At 32.9% G+C, this 23,185-nt stretch overlaps 1 protein-coding gene across 2 annotated transcripts in view; it reads left to right on the forward strand.

Moving 5' to 3' along the window:
- LOC128982141 (uncharacterized) overlaps positions 1-17,167 on the forward strand; it is a 132,857-nt gene extending 115,690 nt beyond the window's left edge. For both annotated transcript variants that reach the window (XM_054401203.1, XM_054401197.1), the window contains exons 3-7: positions 5,286-5,494; positions 9,544-9,679; positions 13,905-14,038; positions 14,769-14,991; positions 16,737-17,167. In XM_054401203.1, the coding sequence (XP_054257178.1) occupies positions 5,286-5,494; positions 9,544-9,679; positions 13,905-14,038; positions 14,769-14,991; positions 16,737-16,813 (779 nt within the window). In that variant the 3' untranslated portion in view covers positions 16,814-17,167. The remainder of the gene's footprint in view (positions 1-5,285; positions 5,495-9,543; positions 9,680-13,904; positions 14,039-14,768; positions 14,992-16,736) is intronic.
- Positions 17,168-23,185: the final 6,018 nt, after the last annotated feature.

Consider the following 23,185-nt stretch of genomic DNA (forward strand, 5'->3'; position numbering starts at 1 on the left):
TAACTCCCCCCCACGAAATATAGAATCCCCCCAATGTTATTCCTACAGGTGCATCGGTCTAAATCAATTTTACCCACTTCTAGATTAGCTAAAGATCTGAAATTTGGCTCAATTGTAGGTCTTGCGCCATTACCCATTTGTATTTACCCCCAACCAAAAAAGGGGGCCTGGGGGCGTCGTATTTTCAACCCCCCCCAAATATTAAATCCTCCCCCACTAATGTTATTCTTACAGGTGCATAAGTCTAAATCACGTTTACCCATTTCTAGATTTACTGGATATCTGAAATTTGGCATGATTGTTGATCTTGCGCCCTTTTCGAAAAGTGACATTTTACAAATATAACTCCCCCCCACGAAAATTAGAATCCCCCCCAATGTTAATTAAAAATCTAATTAACTATACAGCCCGATGTGTAACTGACTGATCAGGTATACTAATGTTTGGGCACTTCTAGATGAGCTAGAGACTTGAAATTTTCGGTGTTTTGTAGGTCTAGTGTCCAAACCCCCGGAAAAATTCCGAAAAGTAGCATTTTCCCCTTTCAACCCCCCTAAATTGACAATTCCCCCCCCCCCTATGTTATTCTTATGGGAAATAACATAGAAAATTCCCGACTTTGGTAAGCTCATCTGAACCGTTTAGAAAAGTGCTAGAGACTTGAAATTTGCGTAGTATTGCACTATGGCGAAATAACATTGAAAATTCCCGACTTTGGTATGGTCATATGAATCGTTTAGAAACGTGCTAGAGACTTCAAATTTGCGTAGTATTGTAGTAAGAGACCTTACATTACCGGTGGAATATGCAAAAGTCCCATTTTCAAATTTTAACCCACCCAAAAATCCAAAATGTAGTTATGTTACCGGTGAAATTCGTAAAAACCCCATTTTCAAAATGCAACCCCCCCAAAAAAATTCCATTAAAAACGCCCTTTTTTGGGGAAAACATGTTTTTTTAAAACAGCTGTAGCTCAAAAACGGTAAGTGCTAGAATCGATTTGAGGAAAAATCGTGAGTTTGGAATGAAATTTTCTACAAGACACTATTACGCGTTTTTCGAAAATCGCACTCCTTCACCTTCAAAAAACGCCCTACTTCCAAAAATTGTGAAAATGCTCGATTTTTTTACGTGTTTTTAATTTTTAAAACGACTTTTCGTTCGTATATTTGTACTTTTTATGCTCCCAACATTGAAAGGAAAGTGCCTCAAGTGACCTTCTATAATTTTAACGTACTAAAAAAAATTAAAAATGGCGGATATTCAATAAAAAATATTATTTTTAACGTATTTCTTATGGAGAATTAACATGCTACGACAAGCAAACTAGAAGTAAACGTCAGTAGGTGAAATATGGGCGTTTGGCGACAGAAAAAGCATTTTTGTCACTTCTAGAGTTGCTACGGAGCTGAAATTTTTTGTAAAGGTTTGTCTGGGTACCAAACCATCCAGAAAGTCCCAAAATTTAGTTTTTTCCAACCGAAACCCATTAAAAGAAATCCCTTAAAACCCTAGTTTTTGGGAAAAACACGTTTTTTTAAAACTGCTGTAGCTCGAAAACGGTAAGAGCTAGAATCGAATTGAGGGGAAATTGTAGGTTCAGAATTAAATTTTCTACAAGACACTTTTCTCAAATAAGGGATCATATCGAAAATCTTACTCCTTCACCTTCAAAAAACGCCCTACTTCGAAAAATTGTGAAAATTCTTGATTTTTTTGGTGTTTTTAATTTATAAAACGACTTTTCGTACATATATATGTACTTTTTATGGTCTTAACGTTGAAAAGAAAATCCTTTGAGTGACCTTCTATAATTTCAACGTGCTAAAAAATTTAAAATGGTTGGTTTTCATTCAAAAAGGTAGTTTTTAACTTCGCAACTGCCAAGTTATCACTACGTCTTTTACGCAAAAAGCAAAAATGTTTCCGGACAACATCCTGTCCCCCGTGACAATTTCTCATCACGGCTACTATTAAAAGGGGGCCTGGGGGCGGAGCCCCGTAATAAAATACCCTTTATGAATTACCTAGCAACTGCTAAGTTATCATAATATTTAGACGCTGAAAACATTCCTAGACAAAATATTGTCCCCTGAGGTAATTTCCAACTATCCCCCAACCAAAAAAGGGGGCCTGGGGGCGGAGCCCCCAGCGAGCCAAAGGCGAGTATTATACATTATATAACCAATCGTAAGACACCTTTCGACTTAATAATATTGAATCAAAGGTAAGGCTCCGTTTAGGAGAGTGTGTTATAATGGTGTATTAGCGTTTGTTTTTTAAATGTTTGATTTACATTTATACTAAAAGGAAAGGAAACAACGTAAATATTATTTTATTCACATTATAAATGCTTCTCAAAAACCAACAACTTATTTGTTCTTGAATATCCTATTGAATCTTTGGAAAATATTGAAATTAAATTTCATCACTTATGGTTTTTCATTGATCACCATGTTTGAGTATTTATTGGGTGTCACTATACCTTTTTGTAATGTTATACATGAACTAAATACATTTGGAAATGGCAGCGGTATCACTGCTTCATAAATATTTAGTATTTTTTTATAATTTACATACTCAAACTGGCTGCTTAAATGTTCATAATAGATTGAATAAAGTGAACCTTTTATAGTATTTTATAGTATTTATACCTATTTTATAGTATTTATACCTTTTATAGTATTTTATGTAGAGTTTCCAGGTTTAAGTGATTGAACTTACAGTTCTCATACAAAGAAAACTGTAGCTCAATTCTGCAACCAGTTCTATACATAGTCTAGTAAAATTATGATTTGACCTGGGCAAAATTGCTTCATAAGCCATTGAAGTGGTATTCGACTCAACAAATGTCACTTTACAACATATCCAAAATCCGACAAAATCTGACCATGAGAAAGTGTCTAAAAGTAAACTTTAAAATGGCGGCTATTTTTCTTAAGAGCCATTTATTTTAAAACACCAATAGTCAGATAAATATGGGATATGGCCTTAAAACAATACAAGAAAACATTGTACGGTTTTATTTGGTATAGTGTTAGGTGCGCAGAGTGACGTACTAAAAGTTGCCAAAAATCGGTCTACAGGAAACCCCCTCTAATAACAATTAAAAATGTGAGTTATCCCCAACATTGGACACATTAAAAAATATATCACATGCATTTTCATGCATATTTTTGAGATATTCACTTATTTGTTATTTATTATTTGAGATTACCACCGATATTTATTGTGTGGTTAGTCCTTTTGATAGGGAACACATTTTGGCCGCCATCTTGGATCTGCCATATTGGTTCCGCCATATTGGATATAAATATACAGTAAATTTTTAAACGTAATGATAGTGTTGTGACACATCATTATATATTAGATTTTCACGCTGATTTCAATGCTAAAATCCGTTTTTAAATATAATTTTTCGTTTTGAAGATGTATTCAAACGAAAATTCTCCCTTATCCATTTCTTATGGACGTAACGTAGTTTGAAAATTTTTTAAGATAATTTTTCTTACATCTCAAGTTTTTACTAACGCTTGCAGTTTGTTCTAGCCTTAAAATATTTGGCGATAAAAGTGTTTTTATTTAAGCCATTGATCATTAAAATCGGACGTGTTATAGACGAGCTACAAACCCTAACACTATATTAAATTTAACTTTTTAAAAATAATTTTTTATTAAAAGATGTATATCTTGGGTCGCTAATATGTCACCAAGTTCTTTCTTGTCTCAAATTACTCAGTGGAGAGAGAGAAATTCTTTATTTACAACAAATTATTTTGCAGCGTTCTCTATCACGCACAGGTCATTGTGACCCATGTGATATTTTTTTTATTTCCTTTATGTAATGCTTCAAAATAATTTGTTGTAAATAAAGAATTTCTCTCTCAGTGGATGTTTAGCTTTAATTTTATGTATCACTTAATAAAATCCGACAAATTTAAAATGAGTCATGAATCTTTATTTAACAGTAAATTATTTATTTTACAAAATTTGTCTTTAGTTTAAGCCATTTATTCCCAATTCTAATAACTCCCAATAAGTAATCCATAGCTAAAACAAAAGTCAATAATGTTACTATTTATTTAAGACCGTAAAGATTTTTGGAAGTTATTTAGAATTGGGGATATATGTCTAAAACTAAAGACAAATCTTGAAAAACAAATAATCTACTGTTAAATAAAGATTCGTGACTCAATTAAAATTCATCAGATTTTAATAAATTGTTAATAAAATTAAAGCCAAAGATTCACTGAGTAATTTGAGACCAGAATGAACTAGGTGACATATTAACAACCCGAGATATACATCTTTTAATAAAAATGTATATCTAAAAAGCTAAATTTAATATTAATATAGGGTTTGTAGCTCGTTTCTAAATCATCCGATTTTAATGATCAATAGCTCAAATGTAAACCCTTTTATCACAGAATATTTTAAGGCTAGAACAAACTGCAAGCATTAGTGAAATCTGGAGATATAAGAAAAATTATCTAAAAAAATGTTCAAATTACGAAACGTCCATAAGAAATGTATGGGGGTAATTGTTTTGTAGTCTTTTTGCATTGCCTGTTTTGATATGTTTGATGTTTCATACTATAGTATTCATGTTTACTGTTTCCTAGAATAGTTATTTCTCACATATTTGTTCAAACGTCTGCGAATAATGTCCTTCTTGGTGCAAAAACTCGTACTACCGTACAGTATCTGAAATACCGCCAACCCTAGAGTGATTATTGAAACTGGTCCATTCTTCTTTTATAACCCATTGTGCAACTGTGGATGTAAACATAATGGCCTGTCTTGTCCTACTTTTTGAGGGGAGTGCCAGATCAATGAATGTAAGAACATTGAAACAAAATGATAACAGTTATTTAAATGAATAGTTTGTCCAAGAAAACCTATTAAATTTAGTTCTTTTTAAGTAACTATGGAAACTAAAATGTACATACAAAATATGCCCTTGTCGTTTTAATAAAGTCTATTCTTGTAAATATTTGATATTTCAACATCCAATCTGATATTTAATTTATGTATATGTGCTTTCCGTCATCCCATACCGCCAAAAGTCCTAAAACAAATATCACAAAAATATGAAATTTTGCCGCCATTTTGAATTTGATTTTTTAGAAATTTCCCATGGTCAGATTTTGTCGGATTTTGGATATGTTATAAAGCATTATTTTCTGTGTTGAATACCACTTCAATCGCTTGTGAAGCAATTTTGCCCAGGTTTAAGGGTAATTTGTCGTATTTTTCCTGGACTAACAGTTGTTATATGATTTTAGGCTCAGAGTGTCTGCAGCTGTTAAGAGTCAAGGTCCCTCCATACAGGTTGAAGGGAGAAACAGCTGTTCTAGAGTGCCAGTACCAGCTGGACGGCCTGGAGAAGCTCTACTCTGTCAAGTGGTACCGCGAGAACGAGGAGTTTTACAGATACGTCCCCAAGTACAATCCTCAGCAAATCTCGTATAAAGTGGAGGGTATCAACGTTAATGTGAGTGTGAGAGTGTTGAAATTAATTTGACTAAGCTAACTAGAAAATCATACCATTGTAAAATTTGTCGCGTCAACGTTTTCAAAAAGCACACAAAGCCGAGTCAAATTCTTTACTAGTCTACACATGAGGTCGAGAATTGGCACTCATCACATTAGTGTTTGTAGGCCTACAGCTTGTTGTATCCTTATTGACGTTTTATGTGCTTTTTGTAGCCCTTGACGTGATCAACTCAACAAAGGTCAAAATCTCTGGAAGTTGTGACCTGATGATTTGGTATCCATATCGAAAGGCGTAGTCCGATATAGGAGCAAAAAAATCGCTTGGAAGAAACAGATGTTTTAAACTTTTTACAATATTTGTCAACAACACTGTCCGCCTAATAAGCTCATGTTACAATTTAATAGATGGAGTAGGCAACTGAAGCTATTTTATTGAGAAAAGAATGTTCATTCCAGGGAATATTTGACATTTTGACATTTTTACTACGGGAAGTGTCTTTTCAAGTACAGTACAATATTTCACATAAATGCAAAAAATATATTAATGTGGGTATAATAAACCTTATACGAACAACGTTTCTCTACAAATCGCTTCCTCATGAAGAACACAAAACATTATTTAAAGTTTGCTTCAGTATTCACTAAAAATAAGCTGTAAATAATTCAGTATGCGAGCTAATTAAAAAAACCCCTGATAATAATAACATCTATCAAAAGGATTCAACATTATTTACCGGGAATAGGGTTTTGAATGTACTATAACATATCTATTATGAAACAATAATCTAATTCGTTTTCTTTATAATTAAATGTAAATGCTAACACAATCGATAACTAGGCAATTTCAATGGGAAGAACGGCCATTATCCGCGTTTGATTATGCATACCGTACACTTCGTATCCGTAACAAAGCCAGTAAGATGAAGCAAGAACAAGCAAAATGTTAACCAAAGTGGCCATAAATCAGAAGGCTGAAGAAACAAATTGGCCGGACCTTATCATCACCTGCGAGACCTGGAGCCAGTTGTGCGGATTGTTCTGACTCGTGATATCACTAGACCAACTAATTGTACTTAAAGACGAGGTAATAGTAATTAATTACCTTGTTTGTTTGAATAAAACGACCCTGATATTAAATAAAGTTTTCGATATGTAGTTTGATATGAGTACATTTTGAAATTGCTGCAAGCTTTAGGTATAGACAAAATATCATCTTTTTACATGCCTGAGAAATGTAAAAACAACCAAAGAATCTCTTATAGAGGCGCTATCTTAAAATTGTGTCGATATTTAAATATATCTAATGTATATCTAAAGTACCCTCAATTATCAGATTCATCAACACAATTTGAAATGCAAACTTAATGACAACAAAGTTCATTACATTCAACTTAATTTGTGAGACTTTACTTAAGTATATTTTTAAGTTGTGAGTTTTTTTTATAAGTCTATGAGTTTGAAGAATACCTTTTTTTATTTCACTTATTTATATACCTATAAATTAGTGGCGCATTTTAGAGTTTTTTTAAACTCTAACCACTTATCTCATTCACCATATATATTTATAATAGATATACAGGGTGGTAATAAAGTTCGAAGACAGTTAAATATAAAAAAAAATAATGCAGATAGAGCTACAATACTTGGTACAAAGTTACAGAGCATAAAACCTTATCTTAACACATATTCAGTGATCCAATAACTCTTCAGGGGGACGGCCCACAAGGAGTCGGAAGAAAATCTCAAATGGAAGCATAGGTCAATATGCACATCAAATGAAAGGTCTTTTTTAGTAGAATACAATACCGCAAATCGCACTTCAAAAGGTTGATCCTGCGCAAAATTAAATGAAATGAAATGAAATGCTTTATTTCGTGAACATGACACATGTATGGAAAAACTCAAAAAAACTAAAACTAAGTAAGAGTACTAAACAATTTCAAAAATTACATGAATTGCTTGTTCCTGCAACACTCCATGCATAGAAAATAAAATAAAACCACACTTGCAAAACTCATAAAAAAACATACTTACAAGTTCTCAGGAAGTTCAAAAAACTCATGGATTGAGTACAGTGGGTTAGCCAATAAAAACTCCCTCACCCTCTTTTAGAATTTAGTGATTGGCAGGTTCCGAACTGTACAAGGCAATTTTTTCATTAATTTCAAGCTCAAGATTTCCTTACTAGCCTGGGTTTTCTTTAGTCTAACATAAGGTATGTTTAGATCCTGCTTATTCCTAGTGTTGTAGTGGTGGACCTCGCCTCTGAGCTCGAGAGTGCCAAGCTTCCTCTTACATGACATGAGACTCTGCAAAATGAAGAGATTGTAAACTGTCTTCAAGGACTCGGCAACAAAGATTGGTTTACAATGGTCCAGATAATCTGCACCATTCACAATCCTTATTGCTTTCTTTTGCAGAAGCATGACCCTCTCGACCCCAGATGCGGAGCCCCACAGACGCAAACCATACAGAAGTACACTCTAAAAAAAAGCAACATAGGCTTTTTTAACCATTCCTTGGGTACAGAGTCTCTAAGTCTCCTCAGGAGAAAAATTACCCTAGACAAGCGACTGCAGACATGAGAAATATGACAGTGCCAGTCTAACTTTGGATCCAAATATAGACCTAGTAATTTAACATTTGAAACTTCATGATCCATCTGATTTAAAGTGAAAACAATGGTTTGGGATTTACTTTCATTTATCTTCATGCGTAGGCTTTCGCGGCCGTTGTCATTGAAATCCATGGTGATGGTTTTCGGCGTCAACCGCGTCGTCAGTTGTATTTCACTGCCAGACGTTTCGCCCTTACTATGAAATGGCATCCTCAGTGGCTAGGCTGAGCTGGCAGGAACTGGCAGTGAAATACAACTGACGACGCGGTTGACGCCGAAAACCATCACCATGGGTTACTTTCATTTAACTTAAAAAAAGTTAGCTCGGAACCATGCTGATGCTATCCCCATGGACTCAGACATTTGACCATTTAGAATTATCAGGTCTTTAGAGAAACTGAAAAGAGTATTGTCATCAGCATAGCATACGACATTTCCTCCAAAATTTGGAATGAGGTCATTGGTCATGATAATGAACAAAAGGGGGCCGAGAATGAGTAATCTGACCAGGGCTAGAGATATGCCCATTTATGAGCACCCTCTGCTCACGCCCAGCCATGTATGACTCCATGAGCCTGAGTTCAGAGCCCTTTACTCCATAAAAATTCAATTTATCCAGCAGTATCTGATGGTCGACCGTGTCGAAAGCCTTACTGAGATCACACAGGATGGCCCCAGTAAAGCCTCCAGCCTCAAATCCATGCAGTACTACTGCTTCAAGCTTATCTAGAGCATCTATGGTCGAGAGACCCGCCCTGAAGCCACACTGGCCGGTCATGAGTAGATTGTGCTCTTCAAAATATTTGTACAACTGATCCTTAATTACAGATTAAAATATTTTTGAAAATACTGGGAGTACGGAAATAGGGCGGAAATTCTCTGGACTATTTGGATCACCTTTCTTATGGATAGGTATAACTTTGGCAATCTTTAGTCTTTGGGTAAAGACTCCTTCAGAGAGACATAGGTTCAGGCAATAGGGAAAAGGCTTAACAATGCTAGGAAACACACTCTTAATAAGATTGACAGATACCTCAAATATATCTTTGCTTGGAGAGTTGTTGAGCTTCTGGACCACCCGTATCACACTTTCACAGGATAAAAGGGTAATGTTGAACCGTGAGGCTGCAGGGTCACGTTTCTCCAGCATCTCTAGGGCAGAAGTGGCTGAACCGTTGATAGCATCTCTGGTCTGCTGGACGGAGTCAATAAAATGGTCATTGAAAGCTCCCGCAGTCACTGAAGATATCAACTGGGATTTGGACGGAGCACCTTCTTCATGGATAACTTTTAAGGTGTGCTGTTGATGTACCAAATCTTATTGATTTATTGTTGTCGTTTAAAAAATATTTAACTGTCTTCGGACTTTATTACCACCCTGTATACATACAAACTATGACAAATATTAATTGGTTAGGTGATTGTTGCAGCACAAAGAGTCGAATGACACGACTTTGACCCTCAACAAGGTGAACCTAAAGACGTCAGCCAACTACAGGTGTGAAGTGTCTGCAGAAGCACCTTCCTTCGCCTCAGTGCAGGGCTCAGGTCATCTAGAGGTCGTCTGTGAGTAAGGCTCTACCTGTTCTCATACTTATATTAATAACGTACTACAACCGAAGAAAGCCTTTGTAATCGGGTTATCATTGAGATGGCTTAATGTATTCTTGTTTAATAAATAAATAACATTGTACATCCTTAAAATTTTCTAAGTAACAGCTTTGGCCATCAACAGAAGTAGATATGCCAGCCCCAAGATAAGTTCGTCATAGTTTTTACAGCAAAAATAATTATATTGAATTTTAGCCTCCTGATCGCATTTAAATACTATAAATTGGTGTAAAATGCCTGCATTTATGCGAACTTGTTTGTAGCTGAGTTGCTACCGGTTTCAACTCACATTGGAGTCATCTTCAGGCAGTTATAAGATGTCTTCTCGCTTCATCCGAAGGTCGTCAATACATATAGATAAATAAACAAAACACAAACACCTACACGTCTATTGACGACCTTCGGATGAAGCGAGAAGACATCTTATATTTGCCTGAAGATGACTCCAATGTGAGTTGAAACCGGTAGCAACTCAGCTACAAACAAGATCGCATAAATGCATGTATTTTACACCAATTTATAGCAAAAATAAGCACAGTTTGAATGAACCGGCAATAGTGTATAGATTGTAATTACTCATTTCTGTCGAATGTGCCGAACTGAATAGGCTTACAATTAAAATAATGTTCTAGCCTCTTTTGAATCACGTAGGCTACTATAGTATGAACAACTAATAGGAAACTTTGAAATTTTACTCTGAGAGTGGTTAATTAAACTATCTTCTATTTTAATACAACATTGGAGACAGCTGGTCAATATAACGGAATGTTTACTTCCGTATCTAAAAGATTAAGTTACAGCATACATTGTGCCAAAATAGTAGGGATAGTTGGTAATATAATTACAGTATCATAAATAACTAATTATAGCTATAATTTTATGAAAAGTTATATAGTTATTAAAATACACAGTAGTTATGTACAAAATAATGTAGTTATGTTAACAATAGGTCTTAGATAGCCAACACATAGGTATGCATTTTATTGTTGATCGTTAAATTTTCAATAATTAATTAGATCACATGCAGGTGGAAATATAACAATACTTCTGATTTCAAAATAGATCTTCAATATACTTGAGATTAAAGGTTATCTCCCAAAGCTACACACACATGTTTGAGATGAAACACCGCAAGTTGGATATAGAAGAAGACCTTTTGTAAGCAGTTCCATGGCAACCACTCCTCAAACTTTGACGTGATACTGGGGAAAATCACAGAATGTGAGTTGCATGGAGCTCGGCTCAGCCCAACAACCCTGGGAGACATTTTATCGACGAAAATACTTAACTGTTATCCTCAAAACTTATTATAACTTTCGATGTAATTCATTTACGCAATTAAATTCAAGTTGAATGAGTGAGTGATAACAAGTGAGCTTTTATTCATAGGAAGGGAATAAATTACAGTAGATTAATAGTGGAATGAAAAAAAACATAGAATTAACATATAAACCATCTCAATAGTTAAAGAATCCCAAAAAGCATTTATATTGACATTATAAATTGGGGAACAAAAAGTTTCAAAAATATAATGTAAAGAATGGTGATATATTGACTATGTAATAAACATAATTGACCACCAAAACCCACATCAGGGGTTTATTTAGCTTCAAAAGGTTTTTATTTCTCATCTACATTTACAATAGAGTTTTGGGTCATCATTAAAACGCCTTTTTCATCTTAAATTTTACAACTAGTTTGGTAACGTGAGATCCTGGTCTAATCTAGTTATGTTCGATTTTGAAGAATTGCTGTTTCCTTGATATCCGCCAAAATAGGGTGAACTTATATCAAATGAAATAATCTTGTCTTTCGTTAAAGTTTGATTATCTACCACCAAACTGGGATCTCCCGTTGTAAGTGGGTAATTATTTGTATAACTTCTTTTCAGAAATGAGTTTCTACTTTTGTTAGTCTTATGTAGAATCTTACAAAATCGTTTATAACTAGAATATAGCAAGGAATTAATAGCGCATGTTCTTGGTTGATGAACTCTATTAGGTTAAATTAAAACCTAACCAAAACGCTATGTAAGAAAGTAGGCATACTTCGAGGGGTAGAACTCTGCCCATTGTCAACTATATCAGCTCCAAGCAAAACGTCAACCTCTCCAGGAACGTCAAAATATGGATCTGAGAGTTCAAAGGGTTGGAAACATTTTCTTACCACTGGGTCAAAAGAATTTGGAAGTAAAGACGAAGTGATTTCAGGGTGAACCAATCGATACATACTTTCGATGTTACTTGTGTTTTTAACTGTCTGCGAGTCTAGTATTTCAACTGTGTTCTTAAAACCCGTTACATTTCCATGTGCAATAATTCGTACGGATAGGTTTTTGTTTACTTAAATGTCAAACAATTAATTGTACTATCTGTTTACAAAAGTGTTACTTACCACTTTTATATCAGCTCAAAGCTATATTCAGGAGAGCTGGATAGTGTTATATCAATGCAATTAAATCCTTTACAATAAAACAAACTCAAATTAATGAAACAAAAGGTAAAACAACTTGTCATAATGCAAAAATTAATAGACATAATGTTGACGAAATTCGTTTCAAGTTGAGTTAGATAGCCCATCATGATTAAAACCCCTTAGCATTCGTCATTACTTAAGAATTTCAAATAAACTATCTTCAATTCAGCAACTGGATGGGTTTATCAATCGATGGTAATGAAGTCATGGTAGGTACTGAAAACAACCATTATAGACGTTACTTGATGGGGCTGGTTTTGTAGTTGTTGATGTTATATTTATTAATCGTAGCCTGAAAATGAATACACAAACAATATCTACATCCTATTCACACATTATTCTTTAACTAGCAACAAAGTCCGTTATAGGTAACTACAATGATTTCTAGAAAAATATGATTAAGGAATCCATACATTATTTTACTCACTAATAATAATTAATGGTACAGATTAAACACATAACTTTAGAAACATACACATTACTTAAGCCACACATTAACACCAAATGCAAATTGTAAACAACAAAATGTAAACGAAGAAAAATCAAGGAAATACCAATACAACAATCAACTGCTAATTATTAACATATGTGCCATATGAACAGATGATTCATACCGGCAAACCATTACTCCCATAAATCTTCAAAAAATCAAACTTTTATAATATTTGCAACTCCACACGGATGATGGTTTCCATTGACCTATCAATTAATAAAATTGGTCTAGTAGAACTGTAGATTTAGTTGTACAAAGTATAACAAAAATATCTTTAATTTAGCATTTCGTCACCACTATAAATTTGGAGATTGATTACCCTTTTTACAAACAACTTTTAAATTTAAATCGTGAAGAAATCTATGAAAGTGGGAGGTGATATTCTGAAAGAGAAGTAACTTTTCTACAAACTAGTATTATGCATTTCTTGAAAATACTCAATAAAGGCAGCAAAAAATTTCCTCCAAATAAGACATGTGAAAATCCACGTTTTCAATGTATTCTTTTGAAAAGCACGTTTTTTATCCTTCGCCATAAATCCTTAAAAATCTGTTATCATTATTTTAAAATCTAAAGGATCCAGTTTTCCAACAAACTACTAATTAATAAAATCGGCCCAGTAGAACTGTATAAAGTTGTACAACAATTTTTAAAATTGAATTATTATGAGAGTAGATATTGTTTTAACTTTTCAGGTTGTTACAAAAGTATATAGCTAAACTATTTCTACGGAATTCAACGTTTAATGTATATTTTTGATATAAAATAATAACTACAACGCAGCTATAGTGTAATTTAGGAAATTGTTTTCATACATACGGTAATGGTTATTAAAGGATGTCTTTATATTCTTCATAACAGATTCAGATTCCTCAAACAAGCATGCCAACGAGGCTGTTGTTGCCGTTACCATGGCAACCAGGTCCATGTATCACTGTGGCGACAGCTGATCAGCTGATATACAATTCTATTTCTTTTTATTGCTTTCCTTCATTTCTCTTCCCACTCAAGGGATAAGTAGGCAAGGAAGATTTATATGAGACGCTACGTTTCTTTCTCATATTCCCGGCTAAAATATGTATGATCCACCTCTGCATGCGACATTTTGACTTTGATGTTAGGGGTTTTTTTACTAGGTCTGTACCTTTCAACATTTTGTTGTTTCTTATAGTTATTTATTTATTTCTTTACGTTTCCTTGGTTCTGTTTCAGACCTCCCCAGTAACGGACCTCACATCTCTGGCGAGAGGTCTCACTATATGATAGGTGATGAGATAGACCTCAACTGCACATCGGGCAAGTCCTACCCAGCCTCAGACCTTTACTGGCTCATCAACGACAAAGAGGTCTGGTCTCTTGTTATAAAGTATTTATTAAATCAGACCAGGGTTTACTGATGTTGGAGTGGTTTACCAGGGGCTATGTATGATCGGCCTCATGACGTATTGTTTGTGCCAAACACCTAAATTAATTGAAACCGTTTCCATAGTTCAGATTAATCAAGGGTAGATCCTTAGTAGGTATTTTCCATATGATGCTTGCTCTTGCTCCGTGCTTATGATATATTTTCAATTCAATTCAAGAAGTAAATTAATAAATGAATTTGTATATGTAGTTGTATGTCATGTAACACTATTAAATCATCGTTGCAAAAAATAATAATATTGTAAACTTAAGACCTATTTACAAGTTTTAAAAATGCAGTGTAAAATAGAACAAATATGGATTCAGCAAGGATAGCTGAAGCATTAAAAAATCTACTAGCATCGAGCAACCAATTAACAGATATTTGATTAAGTGCTGAATAGTTATGAAAATTATAGGAGATAATATTTTATTCGTCATACGAAGTGTATCAGTCATATTTCTCCATCCATCCAATTCACAATAGTTACATACCTATTGGGATTTATTATCATGTCTAGCTTTACAATCCATGCACACACATATGGGTGAAAATCGTTTGATAGTTATTTAGATCAAATACCTGATGCGTCAGAATGTAAAGAACAGTAGAGTGGTTTACGTAACACCTATCTAGTTGCATCCCCTAAGATGTTTGTTGTTGTTCCGCAGGTGACTAACCATGAGTTTCTGTACCAACACCCCCGGGTTGTCCATCCACACGGGCTAGTCACGACATCCCTGGGTCTTCGCCTCCCCGCTGCACCACCGTTGTTTCTCCATGGCAGTATGAAGGTGCGCTGCGTGGCGAGTGTCTCACCCGTACTGTGGAAAGGGGACCGCGAGAGTGTAGTGGAGACCCCTCTAGTCACCAACAGAGAGGCTATGCTGCTAGGTATTCTACAAGAACTACCATAGTTTTTCTTTATCGTCTTTGTAGAGTTTAACTGTAATAAAGGGCAATGAGATCATAAACTCACCTCGATAAAGAAGATTTTTTCATTTCAATTGCTGATAGACATTATTTTCATTGGATGGTGATAGACATTATTATGTAGATTTTAAGGGAACCAATTTTTGTTTGCTTGTGGAGTCACCGGCTTCGGACTACAATTCGAGCTACAAGCTAATTTTGATTGGTAGCCTATGAATCAGAACCTCAAGGAGAGAGGCGCTGAGCTCTAGCCTCAAGGCCAGTGGTCTGACGTATAGTAATAAATAATCAAGCAATTGGTTTAATCTAATAACAAGCAATTTGTTTTAAAAGCTTACTCACGTTATTCCTAACTGTCCCTGACGTAACTTATTGCAATTGTATAGTTTAAAACAATTAGGTTTCACGTAAGGCAGTTTACGTATCTCTAAATGAGTTGTTGATGAAGAAAGTTTACGTTGGCTTATATTTATTCGGAAAGTAAGCGATAAGCTGTAAGAATAAATTTTAAAATTTATTCTTGCTTATAAGAATAATATTGCTTGTAAATGATCCCTCATTTACACATCCTACTGTAATGGATTTACTGTAATGTAGGAATATAGATCACATTCCGTGGTTTAATTTGTTAGTATTTTTCTTCTTTTGTCTGGAATTCATAATACAAATATTAACGTATTTCAACAGTGTACCATTATCAAACACTTTTTTTATTCCTACAAAACATTAATACAAAAAAGATACTTTCTTTCTATAAGTGAGAATCTTATACAATAATTATTTGTATAAGTAATTTTAAATTAATCTACCTTGAAGTTATGAACCGTGTATCGTTTAGACAAAATTGATTGTTATACTTAATTGGAAATCTAAACTCATAAATAACTCATTAAACACACCGTTATAGCTCAAAGTTAGATAGCACAATAAAAAGTTTGTTTGTTGAATATTACCACAGAATAATGAACAATAGCAAGCTTAGCCACATCGTTGTTGACTTGTAGTTTCTGCGAATGTTGATGGGAATGTGGAGGAGTTAGAGATAATACTGAAACTGGGTTTTGTTATTGTTCATAATGAATAAACCTACTAGAGCTCGGACTAGCAAGACAGTCACATTGTGAGAAAACTGTTTGCTGCATAGTTACTCGTGCATAAAGCCACATGATAACGCTGGCATAACTGTTTTCATAGCTATAAACAAGTTTTCAATTACCCTCTTTACATAGTAATTTTTACTTTTATCGATATGGGAATGGTATCAATTAGATTAGGCTACATATATTGTGCAAACAGTTACCATAGTTGATGTAAACACTTTATTAACAAATTAAAACATCGATTAGAAATCTATTAAAATTAAGGTTATTGATAAAGGTTTAAAATTTAAAAAGACAAAATCGAAAGAGATGCTTATAAGTCATACGATTAGATGGTCACAATAAATTAATATATCTGATACAATTTATAAGCTAAGGTAATTTATTACAAATAAGTTAAAAGTTACAAAATTGAAAGAAAAAACATATCCTTCAGTAAGATTTGCGTTAATAACCCTTTGATGTAATAACCTAATAAATTGATTTACCATTATCTAAATAATAATATAATAGATAGCTCTATGAAGCGTATAATACTATTGGTTCAGCCAATTCATAGACGACGAACCTTATTTTCGTTGAACTGACAAGCTTGTTTTATTACAGTGAGAAACACAGCTGCTGGTGACGTCATCAGTCCCACAATCCTGAGTGTTCTTCTTCTGCTCACAAGGGTGACGTGATTTTCTCTCCAAGAAAATGGTCGTTCGCTGAAAGTGTATCTTTTGTAAATAGTTGAAATATTTGTTCGTTTTATTCTGTAATGTATTGGAAATAATTTGCAACTAAATGGACATGATATTTTTACTAACATAGTTTATTAAGTCAACTCTTATGATACGAATGTATACAATGTCAATGTTGTCAAAAGGGTTAATTGTTAGGATATTTATTTTATTTTATAAAAGTACATGTAAAATAGAAAATTAAACAAACATGTATAACAGTATATTTAACGATTAATTGTTGTTATTATGTCTTTGAGTGATAGGTTAACTTAGAAAGTATATTATTTGCTTGTTATGCCATTCCTTATAATGGAGTAATTTATAATATCATTAAAAGACAAAGAATGTTTTGTAAATACAGTATTTTATTAACGTTGGGGGATTATTACTACCACCCTCTTTATACCAGAGAATAATAAAATGTTTAATTGTCAAATGCATTCCGTTTATATATGGTTGCAATAACAAATTAGGCCTAACAGAACTTTATGTTTTCTGCATAAAGTTGAAATGCACATGCATACCATTGAAGTACGACATAAAATTCATAAAAATCATTTTAAATTGTCAGAACAGCAAAGTATTGCTTGCTTTTTAAATATAGTAAATATAAAACTAGTAGCCAGCGTCACTTCGTGACTTCAAAATCCGTGATAAGGGTAAAAACGATTATTTCTCATCATATCCCTATTATTTGCATTGCGTTCCCTATTATGTTTTCATTTAATGCAAGATCTCTTCGAGGCATCTACGAAAAATTATAAATACTAATGAAACATTACATGAAAACACAAAATCTATCGTAGGTCATTCTTTTCTTTTCATTTTAAACAAATAAAATTACAATATTTTACTTGAATTTACTATAACATTAATAAAACATACCACGAAAACACAAAATCCTATCACAGCACAAAATCTAACGTAAATAATTTTCTTCTTAACATTTTATACAACTAACATTACAATATTTTACTTGAATTCATTAAAACATGAACAACTGTATAAATGATAATCCCAATTTCGTATGTATGTAAACAAAATTATATCATGGCCATATGTTTTGACGTAAAAAATATAAACTTGAAAAAGATACTGTTTTAAAAACATCTTCATAGATATATTTTGTCTGAAACTTGGAATCTGTAAGGAAATTATCCCGGTTTACTGTAAAACAAAATAAGCGTCTATTTTTAACCTACTACGTGTTAACTACGTTTGATTGTTTTGTAAAGTTACAATTAATTCAATTCCCTTAAACAACTGTATCATATAACGAAATTCTCATGAAATTAAAATGACCTCGAACATCATCCACTTACAAAAATAACTTTAAACATGTTGAAAAATACAGGATAAGACAGTTTCTTAGTAAATTTTTATGTAAAATTTTATACGTAAGTGATAAACTGACGACCAGCTCATACTTCCTGTCTAAAACAAAGTTATAGGTGATTTTCATCTTGCCTTTGAGAAATCTGACACCATTCACTTCTCTTGAGGTAAAGTAGATTCATACACTTTTGAAAACAACTTTCCTTAAACCCACTTTCACACAGTTGTTATTGAACATAATAGATTTCTGATCACTTAAGATTATTAGACGCCCGTCACTCCGTCTACCAATTAATCGAATCGCATTGTCTGGAATTAATTTTGCGCACTGTATTCAGTTGATCATATGCTGATTCATATTTACAATTGCTGATTTTTATCTTAAAATTATCCAGCTCACACGCAGGTCTAGATCTGACTTACAGTAAACCAACTCGCTTCCCCACTAGCCCTGAATTACCCACTTACTTGAGATTTGTATAGTAAAGGAGAATAATATCAATGTTGATTTTTCAAAGAAATCAACACGTATTTATAAGTTTACATTTTATTTTGTGAAAGTTACATAAATACGTCACATATAGCTTAGCAATTAAAATTAAATTAAACATTTGAAAAAATGGTACGATTATTTGAAAAAGTTTGATGCTAATGAACAGAGCTCAGGCTGAGGCACTGATGGGCCAATGAACTTAATATAGAATTTGGTGTGGTGCAAAACTTAATAAATAATAAATAAAAAAAACTGTGTAATAACACTAATAATATAAAACACTATTCAATGACTAAAACAATTTCAAACCTGAAGAAATTAGTTTCTTTTATTTTATACATAAGAGTTGTGTGACCTTATCGCTTTTGTGAACATTGGTTAAAGAATTGGAAATTAAAACTGGCTACATTTTGCTACTACTAATATAATTGTTGTTCCTCTCCAGTTTTTTATACTTTAAAATTAGTTTACTCTCCGGTCTAAAGAAAAGAACTGTTAATAACGCTATAAAATGTTATTAAGATATTATATATAAATTTAAGAAGACAATTAATTTTGGATATTCCACCATTTAAAATAAATTATTAACGAATACATTCACGTTGACAAGATATACGTGAACTTTATATCTTTGAACATACACACATACACAACTTTCCAAGATAATGATGTTTACCTGTAATCGAAAACATTTTCATTACGAACAAACTATTTGGTAATTTTATTTTAGATACATTTGACATAAATTTTATTGATCATAGTTGAATTGTGATTTGTAAAAAATAAACAATATTTTTCTGTATCACTTTGGTGTTTTATAATCCGTAATAAAATGATTGTCTTTTCAGCCCTGTTATTATATCAACGGCATATGCGGCGTTATTTCCTACATGTACAGGACCTGAGTACGTTAAGATACCTTGGTATCAGATATTCGATTATTTCTCAGACATTTATAGTCAGAGGATATACTATGTTTGTATGGACCAAATACATTCCACTGCCCTTATTTGTTAATGCTCACATGACAGTTTTCCTCATAGAGAGTCAAGCTGTGAGGTCAAACATTTCTTTTGCAGTGTTTTAAAACTTGTGTTGTAAAATTCTCATCCTACCAAGTGTGAGAACTTCAACATAGGTCAGTTTCATGATTCAAAAATATCAAGACCGAATTACGTTAAACACAAAATGGAATTTTCGCTAGGAGATTAAACAAACCGTTGCAGCAATCCGACAAACAGCTCTTCTCACATTAACTTGTCAACAGCTGTTATTAGGTAGGTCGAGGAAATAATTATGATATTTTATGAACAAAATCACAAAAAATAAATTACGTAATTTTTACTGCTTTGTGGGTTGTACTATTTTATTTATTTTTTTTTTATAACAGGGCCAAATTATTGACTTCTAAAGTTTAATCAAAATCATTGAAATTTTTTGTGGGAATATGATTTGTCTTTTTTATGGAGAAAATCTCCATTAAAAATAGAGGTTTTTACTAGTTAAATATGGTGAGATATCAAAAATGTGTTCAAGTTATTATAATAAAAATCCTAAGCATTTGTTTACAATATTAAATCCATTGTTAAAAACGTTTAGTCTTACGAACTCAGTGTTGCATCATGTCCACTCAGGTCCTACTAAATATTTTCCACTGGGATAGTTTTTAAAATACCTACCTCTAAAATACCTGTAGGTACGATTATTTGAAAAAGTTTGATGCTAATGAACAGAGCTCAGGCTGAGGCACTGATGGGCCAATGAACTTAATATAGAATTTGGTGTGGTGCAAAACTTAATAAATTCCTATCCTCTATTATGTTACAATAATAACTATCGTATACAATTTTCAAGCAATATAAACTGCAGTATAAAAATGCATCTAAAGGATCTGCACACATCAAACGTTGGAATTCCTTAAAAACAGTACAATTCCATTTAAAAGATTTGTTGGTACAACTCAGAAAAGTGTCTGTTTGTATATTACAGTTTCATATTTAAAGATGTCCTCAAAGAAATCACTGCTTACTTTAAAATATTTAACAATTTAATAATCTATGTAATTGTAGTTTAGTCAAACATTACATTCGTGAGAGTACAGCACACGGTACCAATGACAACAGCTACAGTGTGTGTCCCAATGCCGGAGGTGACATCTCGGTATACACAAAGGATAAGATGACAGATGTATACGGAGGCAGAACACAACAATGCTTGACACGCCTTCATAGAATGCTGTCTTGGACTAGTCAAGTCACTTAATTTGTTCGCTGAAAAATGAATCACATAAACTCTAAAACCGTTCTGCAAAAACTTTTGCGTAATCAAAGCAAACTATAATTTTTGTTTATTATATTCTAATGTATATTATATGTAATTAACTATAATTTGATTTTTGAGTTATTTTAAGACCAATTACTATGTATCGTCAATCATTTTGTGCAATAATCTTAGTTTTTGTAGCAAAATTGCTTGGGTTTAAAATGTGAGTAGACTGACTTTTAAAATTAGTGCATTACAAACCTCCCAAATATGTTTGGTTTTTATTACAATTCAGCTTATGCCTAGGCGTACAAGGGATAAATGTACACGATCAAAATGTATTTTACTATTTTTCTAGGTTCTAGAACGGAATCGTTTTCCACACTAGGCTAGGTATACAAATAAGAAAATCCATAGACGAATCCAGTCGCAGCCAACCTCTTTTACAAGGCTGCAGTTGTATAAATATTTACATCTCTGCAGACTCTCAATACCAGTAAGTATTGGTTGACCCTTTTGATTCCCTTTTGTGAGTTTTCTAAGCATATATTTGTATCTATATATTCCCTTTGAATAAATAACAATAAATAACAGAAATGTATTGTACAACAACGAAGTTTTCTAGGAATTTCCGACGAACAAAGTTTAGTAAGCAAAAAACCTACCTAGAGAATAAATAGTGTTATTATACTGGTTAGTTTGTTGTCTACCTAAAATATTCATTGTCCAAAGGGCTTTAACTATTTCACATTAGCTAAATTTGAATAAACCCAATAACATCATAATTTAGTTTAAACTTAGTATTAATGTAATTTTAATGAAAACAATTATTTAAACAAAAAATATTTCTTATGTATAAAGGACTTTATATACAAATATTATTAATTTTTAGGTAGGTAGGTAAATTGTTTGACATTCGTTTGATGTTCATATTGTACTGTACAAACATCTACGATCACACGTTTTGAACGGAAGATCGGAAAATAAATTTAAATAATAAATTACACATCTAAAATATAAAACACATTTTTCTCTAATTTTTTTAAATGTGAATTTTACACAACATTTTATAGTTTTAAAACCATTTATTAAATTGTGGGGATGCTCAAGATTCAAACCAAACTTCCAATAACATTCAGTTTCGTTAATCTTGTTTTGAAATCAAAATGTAGTGATTATTCAAAAATACTGGCGTACGACAATCACTTCTACGACGATTGTTTAAAAGATTGCCGGCTCAGGCCATATGATTGTTGCTATGACTTGTTGTCTTCAGTGAGCTCATAAGTTCATACTTCCCATCTGATGCTATTAACAAGAGTTAAGGTTGAGATTCTCCATCAAACGGTTCAAGCCTGGCCATCAAATCAAGTTATGATTAGTTTCTGTCTTTGATTAAGTCACGAGCATAATTAGAGCAAACTCAATAATCCTAATGTTTTGAGATTAATTGAAGTTCTGAGCTATGGGTGAATATTCTTCTTTCTAAAGAATAATTAATCATTTGAAGTAAAAATTTATGTAATTCGTACTTATTATTACGTGTAGCCTACATAATTTAATAAATAAACAGGTTTATTCTTGTAAAATATAACAATAGTATCTTCGAATTACAATCAAAATTTAAAATAAAATTGACCTATTCGGGGCATTTAGTTATCGTAATGTATCTTAATCTTACTCAGCAAAGCGCTTCATGGTTCAAAATGTTATGTAATAACTTTGAAATACCTTTGTGTAAATTGGTGGCTCAGTCGGTAGCGCCACGGGCTCAAGGCAGCGATGTCGTAGGTTTCCTGTTGGAGGATCCTGGTCAATGCCACTACTTTCTATCAGTACAGTTCACCCTTGTACCGAACCGGTTACCCGTACGGTTTTGCTGGATATGTTTCAAGTACATATAACTGTAGCCCATGTGGACAAGCAAATGCAAGGCAAGAGGGGCCACTAACATATTTACATAGAGAAGAGGAAAGAAATACCAATTTGAAAATTAGAGTCCTGTATCTTGTAATGAAAACTGTTTATTTCAAACCGTTTATTCAAACGGTTTTTAGTGTTGTGTTTGTAAAATTAGTTACTATTCCTAAAAAGATTCTGTTCACATTTCAAGAACCATATCAATCAATATCTAAAAAAATGTATTATAAAGATAGTGAGATGTAAATTTTAAGTTAATTTATGTTAAAATTCTTATTTTATTCTTTAGTTTAAAATCTAAACCAAATCAAATGAAC

This window comes from Macrosteles quadrilineatus, unplaced genomic scaffold (genome assembly GCF_028750875.1).
Source record: "Macrosteles quadrilineatus isolate MER2022 unplaced genomic scaffold, UCM_ALF_1.0 Scaffold_1__1_contigs__length_201487025, whole genome shotgun sequence".
NCBI lineage: Eukaryota > Metazoa > Arthropoda > Insecta > Hemiptera > Cicadellidae > Macrosteles > Macrosteles quadrilineatus.